General features: G+C 63.6%; 2 protein-coding genes and 1 long non-coding RNA gene across 6 annotated transcripts; 1 reads left to right on the forward strand and 2 right to left on the reverse strand.

Moving 5' to 3' along the window:
* Positions 1-12: 12 nt before the first annotated feature.
* LOC148220664 (uncharacterized) lies at positions 13-3393 on the reverse strand. The gene is made up of 8 exons (XM_088154858.1): positions 3370-3393; positions 2691-2816; positions 2219-2301; positions 1704-1836; positions 840-1021; positions 571-632; positions 400-481; positions 13-105 (listed from the first exon to the last, which is right to left on the reverse strand). The coding sequence occupies exons 2-8, from the start codon at positions 2695-2697 to the stop codon at positions 37-39; spliced, it is 618 nt and encodes a 205-aa protein (XP_088010984.1). The 5' UTR covers positions 2698-2816; positions 3370-3393; the 3' UTR covers positions 13-36.
* Positions 2740-6127, reverse strand: LOC148220665 (uncharacterized). Of its 2 annotated transcripts, XR_015798680.1 has the most exons (5): positions 6023-6127; positions 5344-5394; positions 4852-4965; positions 4165-4232; positions 2740-2783 (listed from the first exon to the last, which is right to left on the reverse strand). It is a non-coding gene; the product is annotated as an uncharacterized LOC148220665 (long non-coding RNA). The 2 variants fall into 2 exon arrangements; XR_015798679.1 differs by lacking the exon at positions 2740-2783 and having other exon boundaries at positions 3607-4232.
* Positions 4150-10305, forward strand: LOC148220666 (epithelial membrane protein 3-like). Of its 3 annotated transcripts, none has more exons than XM_088154862.1 (5): positions 4150-4574; positions 7014-7098; positions 7690-7792; positions 8332-8472; positions 9125-10305. In XM_088154862.1, exons 2-5 carry the CDS (start codon positions 7021-7023, stop codon positions 9277-9279), a joined length of 477 nt encoding a protein of 158 aa, XP_088010988.1. In that variant the 5' UTR covers positions 4150-4574; positions 7014-7020; the 3' UTR covers positions 9280-10305. The 3 variants fall into 3 exon arrangements, with proteins under 3 accessions (XP_088010988.1, XP_088010986.1, XP_088010987.1); XM_088154860.1 differs by lacking the exon at positions 4150-4574 and adding an exon at positions 6298-6416; XM_088154861.1 differs by lacking the exon at positions 4150-4574 and adding an exon at positions 6428-6568.

Raw genomic sequence — 10305 nt, forward strand, 5'->3', positions numbered from 1 at the left:
TGGGGAGGGGGGAGGGGGGGAGGGGGGGCTCAGGGTTCAGGGGGGTCTCGGGACCCCCCCCAAATCCAGCCGGGGGGTGGGGAGGGGTCCCTCGCGGCTCAGCACCTGTGGGAGGAGGGGATTTAGGGGGGGGCTCAGGTGTTCAGGACCCCCACCCGTGGGTCCGGGACCCCCCACCCGTGGGTCTGGGACCACCCCCGTGAGTCTGGGACCCCCACCCATGGGTCCCGGGACCCCACCCATGAGTCCAGGACGCCCAGCCATGGATTTGGGACCCCCACCCATGTCCCGGGACCCCACCCATGGATCTGAGACCCCCCACCCATGGGTCCCAGGACCCCACCCATGGATCTGAGACCCCCACCCATGGGTCCCAGGACCCCACCCCTGTCCCCCCACCTCTCTCAGGACCCTCTCCCTCAGCTCGCCGGGGCTCAGGGGTCTCTCCTCCTCCTCCTCCTCCTCCTCTGTGGGGTCCTCCCTGGGGGGATGTGGGGGTGCTGTGACATTTGGGGGGAAGCCCCCCCCCCTCACTGCCAGGATGGGGTGGGGGGTCCTGGGGGGTCTCACCTGGGGCTGGGGGGGCGTGGAGGGGGGGGTCGACTCCTCATGGAATCATTCCCTGCCAGGACCTGGAGAGGGGGGACAGTGAGGGGCGGGGGGGACCCCCAAACCCCCCAAATCTCCCCAATCCCCCATTTCCACCCCCCAGTTCCCACCACAGGGACCCTCCCCCAAATTCTCCCCCGCCAAACCCAAAATTCTCCCCCCCAAACTTCACCCAGTTGCCCCCCTCAGTGCTCCCAGTTGCCCCCCCAGTCCTCCCAGTTGCCCCTCACCGGTTTTTGGGGGTCCCCCCCCCGCAGCAGCAGCCGGGTCACCCCAATTTCCAGGAGCCGGAGCTGCTCCCACAGGGGGTCGGAATTTTCGGGGGGATCCCCTGGGGGGTCCCAAGGGGGGTCCTGGGTGGGGTCGGGGTCCCCCTGTCCCTCCTCCAGCTGGGCCAGCAGCGCTGCCAGCCCTGGGTGGGGAGGACCCCCCAAAAAATCAGGGGGTACCCCAAAATCAGGGGGTACCCCAAAATCTGGGTGTGCCCCCCAGACTCACAGACCCCCCCCAAACCCCAAATTGCAGCCCCCAGACCCATAACTGCCTCTCAGGACCCCCCAAACCCCAAATAAACCCTCAAAATAGCCCTGCAGGACACCAAATTGTTCCCCTGAACCCCAAATTGCCCCCCCAGACCCCAAATTGCCCCTCCAGGATGCAAATTCCACCCCCCAGACCCTTAATTGCCCCTCAGGACCCCCCCAAACCCCAAAAAACTCCTCCAAATACCCCTGCAGGACCCCAAATTCCACCCCCCAGACCCTTAAAAGCCTCTTAGGACCCCCCAAAACCCTAAATAAATCTTCCAAGTACCCCTGCAGGACCGCAAATTGGTCCCCTGAACCCCAAATTGCCCCCCGAGACCCCAAATTTCACCCCCCAGACCCTTAACTGCCCCTCAGGACCCCCCCAAACTCCAAATAAATCCTCCATAGGCCCCCAAAATACCCCTGCAGGACCCAAATTGCCACCCCCCAGACCCCAAATTGCCCCTCAAAGACCCAAATTAACCCCTTCAATACCCTCCCCAAACCTCTGTGCTCCCCCCAAAATCTCGCTCCACCCCCCAAATTTGGGCTCCCCCCCTCCCCTACCTGCCCGCAGCTCCTCCAGCTCCTCCCTCCCCTGCCTTTCCTGCTCCCGCAGCTCCTGGATCTCAATTTCGGGGTCCCCCGGGGGTCCCCCCGGCTCCTCGGGGGTCTCTGCTGCTGCCACCTCTGCCCGAAGCTGTGGGGGGGGGAGGTTTGGGGGGGATTTGGGGGGTTTTGAGGGGGGTCTGGAGGGGTTTTGGGGGTCCCTGAGGGGAGGAATTGGGAAAACTGGGGGGAATATTAGGGTTTCAAGGGGATTTTGGGGGTCTGGAGGGGATTTTTGGGGGTCTGGAGGGGTTTTGGGGTCTCTGAAGGGAGGAATTGGGAAAACTGGGGGGAATATTTGGGTTCCAAGGGGATTTTGGGGGTCTGGAGGGGATTTTTGGGGGTCTGGAGGGGTTTTGGGGTCTCTGAAGGGAGGAATTGGGGGAACTGGGGGGGATATTTTGGTTCCAAGGGGATTTTAGGGGGGGGTTGAGGATTTTGGGGGGTCTGGAGGGGATTTTGGGGGGTCCCACCTGCTCCAGGTGCTGCTGCAGCTCCTGAAGCTCCCGGTGCTGCTCCGTCAGCAGCAGGAACTGGGAAAAGGCCTGAGCCTCCCCTGCACCCCAAAAACCAGCATGGGACCCCCCCTGAACCCCAAAAATCAGCATGGGACCCCCCCGAGACACCCCTGAACCCCAAAATCCACCCCTGCACCCCAAAAATCACCATGGGACCCCCCCTTGCACCACAAAATCCACCCCCACACCCCAAAAATCAACATGGACCCCCCTCCCAGCACCCCCAAACATCCCCAGCACCCCCAAACCCACCCTGGGACCCCTTAGAGCACCCCCAAACATCCCCCAGCACCCCCAAACCCACCCTGGGACCCCCCCAATGCACCCCCAAACATCCCCCAGCACCTCCAAACCCACCCTGGGACCCCTTAGAGCACCCCCAAACGTCCCCCAGCACCCCCAAACCCACCCTGGGACCCCCCCTCACCGTCCATCCAGGTCTCCTCCTCCTCCTCCTCCTCCTCATTTTTGGGGGGCTCCAGCCCCTCCCCCGTCTCCTCAGGGGGGTCCCCGGGGGTTCCTGGGGGGTCCCGGGGTTTCAGGCGGGGCCGTGCTGGGGGGACACGGTGGGGGGGGGGAGACATGAACCGGGTCTGGGGGGGCACCCGGGGACCCCCAAAATCCTCCCCAAGAGATCCAGGGGTCTGGAGGGGCCACCCAGGGACCCCCAAATCCTCAACCCAGGGCACCCAGGGACCCCCAAACTTCCCTCAAGGCACCCAAGGACCCCCAATATCCCAACCCAGGTACCCCCCAAACGCTCCTCAAGGATCTCCAGGTGCCCCCAGGTGCCCCCAAACGCCCCTCAGATACCACCCCAGGTACCCCCAGGTGCCTCCAGGTGCCCCCTGGTACCCCCCAAAAGCCCCTCAAGGAACCCCAGGTGGCCCTAGGTGACCCCCAAGTGCTCTCAGGTCCCCCCAGATGCCCCCCAGGTTACCCCAGGTATCTCCCAAACACTCCTGAAGGAACCCCAGGTGCCCCCAGGTGCCCTCCAGTGCCCCCCAAACGCCCCTCAAGGCACCCCCAGCTGCCCCCAGGTACCCCTAGATACCCCCAGCTGCCCCTCAGATGCCCCCAGGTGCCCCCCAGGTGCCCCCCGGTACCTGGGCAGGTCCTGACTCTCTCCTTGGCCTCCAGGAATCTCCGCAGGCGCCGCTGCTGCTCCCGGCGCCGGCCCCCGCTCCCGCTCGGGCTCGTCCTGAGCCCACCGGGACCCCCGGGACCCCCGAGACCCCCGGGACACCGGAGCGACCTTGGGGGGTTTGGGGCTACCCGGGGATTTGGGGGGGGGGGGGGTGTCAAAGATTTTGGGGAGGTTGAGGGGGGGGTTGGGGGTGGGGAGATTTGGGGGCGTCGGGGTATCGGGGGTTTATTGGGGGGGTTATGGGGGGGAATTTGAGGTTCGGGGGTGTCATTGGGGGTTTGGGGGTGTCCAAGGGGTTTTGGGGGTGGGGAGATTTGGGGGTGTCAGGTTTAGGGGTACCGGGGGGTTTTTGGGGGGGTTTTGGGGTGGGAATTGGGGTTCTGGGGGGATTTTGGGGTTTGGGAAGCGTCAGGATTTGGGGTGTCAGGTTTAGGGGTATCAGGGCTTTTTTTCGGGGGGGATTTTGGGATGTCAAGGGGAGGTCAGGGGTTTTGGGGGTGGGGAGATTTGGGGGTGTCGGGTTTAGGGGTATTGGGGTTTGTTTGGAGGGGTTTGCATGGGAATTGGGGTTCTGGGGGGGTTTTGGGGTTTTGGGGGCGTCGAGATTTGGGGTGTCAGGCTTAGGGGTATCAGGGTTTTTTTGGGGGGATTTTGGGGGTGAAATTGGGGTTCCGGGGGGGGGGTTGTGGTGTCAGTGGGGTTTTGGGGGTGTCCAGGGGGATTTTGGGGGTGTCGGTGATTTTGGGACCCCCACCTGTCACTCTGGGCCGTCGCTGCTCGCTCCAGCTCGGCCTCGATCTCCCGCTGGGTCTCCTCCAGCTCCTGCAGCCAATCAGAGCCCTCGGTCAGCCTGGGATCCACTCCCCAGCCAATCAGAGCCCTCGGTCAGCCTGGGATCCACTCCCCAGCCAATCAGAGCCCTCGGTCAGCTCAGGATCCACTCCCCAGCCAATCAGAGCCCTCGGTCAGCCTGGGATCCACTGCCCAGCCAATCAGAGAGCTCTGTCAGCCTGGGATCCTCCGCCCAGCCAATCACAGAACTCCGTCACCCCACGATCCATCCCCAGCCAATCAGAGTTCTCTGTCAGCCCGGGATCCATCCCCCAGCCAATCAGAGCCCTTGGTCAGCCTGGGATCCACTGCCCAGCCAATCAGAGGAGCTCTGTAAGCATGGGATCCACTCCCCAGCCAATCAGAGCCCTCCATCAACCTGGGATCCATCCCCCAGCCAATCAGAGACCTTCCTCATCCCAGGATCCACCCCTCAGCCAATCAGAATCCTCCATCAGCCTGGGATCCCCTGCTTGGCCAACCAAGCAGAGCCTGGATTTTGGGGGGAATCTCTCATCTGGATTTTGGGGGGTCTCTCACCTGGATTTTGGGGGGTCTCACCTGGATTTTGGGGGAGGTCTCACCTGGATTTTGGGGGGGGGTCTCTCACCTGGAGCCGCCGCCTCAGGAGGCGCCGCAGCCGCCGCCGCTCCCCCCGCAGCCCCTCGAGCTCCCGGCGCAGGCGGGGCAGGACCCTCAGGGACCCCCCCAGAGCCGCCCCCGCCTGTGGGACCCCCAAAAAACGGGTCAGGGACCCTCAGGGACCCCCCCAGAGCCGCCCCCGCCTGTGGGACCCCCAAAAAATAGATCAGGGACCCCTCAAAATGGGTCAGGGACCCCCCCCGAGCCACCCTGCCTGTGGAACCCCTGAAAAATGGGTCAGAGACCCCCAAAAATGGGGCAGGGACACCCAAAAATGGGTCTGGGACTCCCCCCATATCCCCAAGACCCCCACCCATGGCTCTGAGCCCCCCACCCATGGATGTGGGACCCCCACCCATGGCTCTGAGCCCCTCACCCATGGATGTGGGACCCCCACCCATGGATTTGGGACCCCCACCCATGGCTCTGAGCCCCCCACCCCTGTCCCGGGGGGTCTCACCCTCTGCAGTTGATCCTCCAGCGCCTCCACCCTGAGCCGGGCCCTGTCCATCTGTGGGGGGATTGGGGCACTGGGACCCCCATCTATGGGTCCAGGACCCCCCCCCAAGCCCACCCATGGGTGCTGGACCCCCCCCATGGGTCCAGGGCCCCTCTGTCCCCTCCCGTGTCCCCTCCTGGGCCCGCGGCTCCTCCCAGTGCTGGCACCGCTTTGTTGGTGGCAACAGAAAGGGGCAACCCCGTCCCCTCCCCCTCCTCTTCCTCCCCCTCCTCTTCCTCCTCCCCTTCCCCCCAACCCCCCCAAACCTTCAGGTGACCCCAAATTATTTCCTCAGCCCCCAAAATTACCCCTAAACACCCCCCAGACCCCCTCTCAGACCCCCCAAATCCTCCCAAATTCCCCCCAAATTCCAACCCAGCCCCTCAAGTCCCCACCCCAATTACCCCCAGCCCCCCCAGTGCTCCCCCAAATTCCATCCCAGCCCCCCAAATCCCCCCCAATTAACCCCCACCCCCCAAAAAAACGCTTTTTTTTTTTTTTTTTCCCCCCCTTGGAATTCCTCTCCAAGGGTCCTCCCCACCCCCCAAAATGCCCGAAATGGGGTCCCAGCCCCCAAAATCTCCCACCCCCCCAATTCCCCCCCCCCCAGGACCCCCAAATTTTCCCTCCCGGCTCTCACCGTGGTCACGTGACTCCCCCGTTGCCATGGAGCCGTTGCCAGGGGGCGGGGCCTCGCACTAGTCACGTGACATTGGAAAGGGGGCGGAACCGAGCATTAGTCACGTGATCCAGGTTTCACCCACCTCAACCAATCAGAGGCTGGGCGGGGCTCGGGCTTGTAGCCAATCACAAGCAGGGCGTGGCCTCGGTGCCGACAGCCAATCAGAGGCTGTTTTTAACCCTTAAACCCCGCCCCTGTGCTTCTCGACCAATCAGAGTGCAGCACGGCGGGGAATGTGGGGGAGAGGGGAACCCAAAAAATCCCCAAGCCAATCAGAGGCTGCCAAACTTTTCAGCCAATCAGGCGCCACGCCAAAAAATCATCGACCAATCAGCAGCCGGGATGCGGCGGGGTGGGCGTGGTCAGGGATGGGTGTGGCCGTTTAGGGGTGTGGCCAATGGGGTGGGTGCGGTCACTTTGGGGCGTGGTCGGGATTTTGGAGGCCCCGCCCACTCCGGAGCGGAGCGAGCGGAGCCGCCGGACACGCGGGACCCCCAAAACAGGGTCTGGGGGGGGGGGCTGGGGGATTTTTGGGGGGATTTTGGGGGAGTTTCGGGGGGTGGGGGGGGCTGGTGGGGTCTAAGGGTGTTCAAGAGGAATTTTTGGGGGGATTTTGGGGAGGTTTGGGGGAGTTTGGGGAGGGTGTGGGGGGGCATGAGGGGCTCGAAGGGAGTTCAGGAGGATTTTTGGGGGGATTTTGGGGGTGCTGGAGGAGTTTTGGGGGGGATTTGGGGGGTTTGGGGGGTCTAAGGGGGTTCGAGGAGGATCTATAGGGGGATTTGGGGGGCTTGGGGGGTTCGAGGGGGATTTTTTGGGGGGATTTGGAGGAGTTTGTGGGGTCTGGAGGGCTCTAAGGGCGTTCAGGAGGATTTTTTGGGGGGATTTTGGAGGAGTTTTGGGGGTTTTGGGGGTGCCATGGGTCCCACTGACCCCCCCCCCCACCCCTCAGCCCCACCATGAATTTCCTCCCGGCCGCCGTCACCGCCCTTCATCTCCTCGTCCTCCTCCTCTTCTTCATCGCCACCCTGGATAAGGTGAGACCCCCTGGGACCCCATAAAGGGACCCCCCCCATCCCAAAATGTGACCCCCGAATGGCTGGGGGGGGTCCCAGGGGGTGTTTGGGGGGTCCCAGGGGTATTTTAAGGGTCCCAGATGATTCTTGGGGGGATCCCAAGGGTGTTTTGGGGGGTCCCAGGATTTGGGGGATGCCCTAGGGTTGTTTTGGGGGGTCCCAGAGTTGTTTTCGGGGGTCCCAGGAATGTTTTGGGGGGGTCCCACATCCCCTCCATTCCCTCCCCGGGTTGCTGAGGCTGGCTCAGGATTCTAGGGGTGTCCTAGGGGTGTTTTTGGGGGTCCCACGGGGTGTTTGGGGGGTCCCAGAGGTATTTTAGGGGTCCCAGGTGTGTTTTGGGGGGGTCCCAAAATTCAGGGGATGTCCTAGGGGTGTTTTGGGGGGTCCCAGGAGGTGTTGGAGTGGTCCCAAGGAGAGTTTTGGGAGGGTCTCAGGATTCCGGGGGTGTCCCAGGGGATATTTTGGGGGGGGTCTCAGGATTCTGGGGAGTCCCGGCGGATATTTTGGGGGGTTCAGGGGGGGTCCCACACCCCTCCCGTGCCCCCCCCCCAGGGTTGGTGGGTGCTGCCGGACTCGCAGGGGCTGAACCTTTGGTACGACTGTGCCCCCCAAAATCGCTCCCAGGGCTGGGAGTGCAGCAGCCTCGGGCTCAGCCGTGAGTGGGGGGCACGGGGGGGGGGTCCTGGGGGGGTCCTGGTGGGTTCTGGGAGGTCCTGGGGGGTGCTGGGGGAGTTTAGGGCGGTTTAGAGGGGTTCAGGGGGTCCTGGGGGAGTTCTGGGGGGTCCTGTGGTGTGCTGGGGGGGGGGGTCTTTGGGGGGAGTTCTGGGGGGTCTGGGGTGGTCCTGGGGTGTTCTAGAGGGATTCTGGGGGGGGGGGGGCTGGGGGAATTCAGGAGGGTTTGGGGGCGTTCAGGGGGTCCTGGAGGGGTCCTGGGAGGTTCCTGGTGGGTTCTGGGGGAGTTCAGGGGGGTTCTGGGGGGTTCTGGGAGGGCGTGGGGAAGTTCAGAGGGGTCCTGGGGGATTTCTGGGGGGGTCCTGGCAGTGTTCTGGGAGGGTCCTGGGGAGGTTCTGGGAGGTCCTGGGGGGAGTTCAAAGGATCTGAGAGTGTTCAGGGGGGTTTGGGGTTCTGTGCTCATTTTTGGGGGGTCTCTGCTCAGTTTTGGGGGGCTCACAGAGGGTCTCTGTCCCCCCCCAGCGCTGCTCCGGGGGGTGCAGGGGTTGATGGTGGCCGCCCTGCTGCTCTCGGCCTTCGGCCTCCTCCTCTTCCTCTGGCAGCTCCTGGCGGGGCCCCGCGGGCGCCTCTTCCTGCCCTCGGCCGCTGCCCAACTGCTGGCAGGTCAGGGACCCCCAAAAACGGCTCCCCAAAACCCCCTGGGACCCCCCCAAAACCCCCTGGGACCCCCCCCCCAAAACCCCCGGGACCCCAAAAAGGGGCTCCCCAAAACCCCCAAACCCCCTGGGACGCCCAAAACCCCCTGGGACCCCTCAAAAGACCCTGGGACCCCCCAAAATCCCCTGGGAATGCCCCAAACTCATCTGAGACCCCCACCCCAAAACCCTCTGGGACCCTCTCAAACTCCCCTGGGGACCCCCAAACTCCCCTGGGACCCCCCTGGTGTTCGCCATGGTGTCACTCCCTGTATCCCGTGAGTGTCCCCATGTCCCCCCGGTGTCACCCCATGTTCCCCGAGTGTCCCCTGTTGTCCCCATGTGTCCCCGTGTGTCCCCTGTGTGTCCCCTGAGTGTCCCCTGAGTGTCCCCGTGCTGTCCCCCCATGTCCCCTGTGTGTCCCCTGAGTGTCCCCCGAGTGTCCCCGTGTGTCCCCCGAGTGTCCCCCTGTTGTCCCCATGTGTCCCCGTGTGTCCCCTGAGTGTCCCCGTGTGTCCCCTGAGTGTCCCCTGAGTGTCCCCGTGTGTCCCCTGAGTGTCCCCCCATGTCCCCCCATGTCCCCTGAGTGTCCCCTGAGTGTCCCCGTGCTGTCCCCGCAGGGCTGGCAGCGCTCTTGGGGGCGGGGCTCTTTGCAGCCGGGGGTGGCCGGGCCAGTGGTGGCCGCCCCGGGCACTGCCCCGTGCTGGCCGGGCTGGGAGGGGCCCTGGCATTGGCCAGCGGGGGCGGCTACCTGCGGCTGAGGGCACGGGACTGAGCCTGGACACACCTGGACACACACCTGGGCACGGCCACACCTGGATACACACCTGGATACACAGCTGGGACACGGCCACACCTGGATACACACCTGGACACACCCCTGGGACACGCCCGCACCTGGATATACACCTGGATACACCTGGATACACACCTGGACACACAGACACCTGGATACACACCTGGACACACCCACACCTGGATATACACCTGGGACACGCCCCTGGGACACGCCCACACCTGGATACCCCTGGGACACGCCCACACCTGGATATACACCTGGGACACACCCATGGGACACGCCCATACCTGGATACACACCTGGACACCCCTGGGACACACCCCTGGACACACCCACCTGGGACAGACCCATGGGACTGAGCCGGGACACGCCCATACCTGGATACACACCTGGACACACCTCTGGGATATACACCTGGACACGCCTACCTGGGACACACACACCTGGACACACACCTGGACAAGGCTCCCCCCCCCAGCCCAATCAAGGACCAAACAGTGACGCCATAGATGGCATCAGTGTGGCCAGTGACCTCATCCATGCAGCCAGTGACATCATCAATGTGGCCAGTGACATCATCGACGTGGCCGATGACGTATTTGGTGGTGTTGGCATGGGTGATGACGTCATCAGTGACACAGCCAACGATGGCGCTAGCGGCACCAATGATATAATCAAGAAAGTGGGTGTGGCCAGTGACATCATCAGTATGGATGCTGACATCAATGGTGTGCTCATTGACGTCATCAATAGCATTAGAATTAGAGTGAGCTGTGATGTCATCAGAAAGATGGGTGTGTCCGGTGATGCCATTGGCATCATTGGCAGGCCCAGGGTGGCCAGTGGCAAAACTGATGCGGCCAATGACGTCATCACCAGGATGAGCGTGTCCAATGACATCATCAGCAAGGCAGGCATGACAGATTACATCATCGATGCTGCCTGTGATGTCTGTGTCCAATGACATCACTGCAGGTGTCAACATGACCAGTGACATCATCA

The sequence above is a fragment of the Sturnus vulgaris genome, chromosome 32 (genome assembly GCF_052056855.1).
Source record: "Sturnus vulgaris isolate bStuVul1 chromosome 32, bStuVul1.hap1, whole genome shotgun sequence".
NCBI lineage: Eukaryota > Metazoa > Chordata > Aves > Passeriformes > Sturnidae > Sturnus > Sturnus vulgaris.

Excerpts from the sequence above, each read along its gene's own strand:
- LOC148220664 (XM_088154858.1), bottom strand. Across the intron at positions 1,022-1,703 it reads GCTGGAGGAGCTGCGGGCAG|GGCTGGCAGCGCTGCTGGCC; the intron begins GTAGGGGAGGGG and ends CTCCCCACCCAG. Across the intron at positions 482-570 it reads CCACGCCCCCCCAGCCCCAG|GGAGGACCCCACAGAGGAGG; the intron begins GTGAGACCCCCC and ends ACATCCCCCCAG.
- LOC148220666 (XM_088154860.1), top strand. The coding sequence starts at position 6,298 with ATGTGGGGGAGAGGGGAACCCAAAAAATCCCCAAGCCAATCAGAGGCT. Across the intron at positions 7,793-8,331 it reads CAGCAGCCTCGGGCTCAGCC|CGCTGCTCCGGGGGGTGCAG; the intron begins GTGAGTGGGGGG and ends GTCCCCCCCCAG. Across the intron at positions 8,473-9,124 it reads CGCTGCCCAACTGCTGGCAG|GGCTGGCAGCGCTCTTGGGG; the intron begins GTCAGGGACCCC and ends CTGTCCCCGCAG.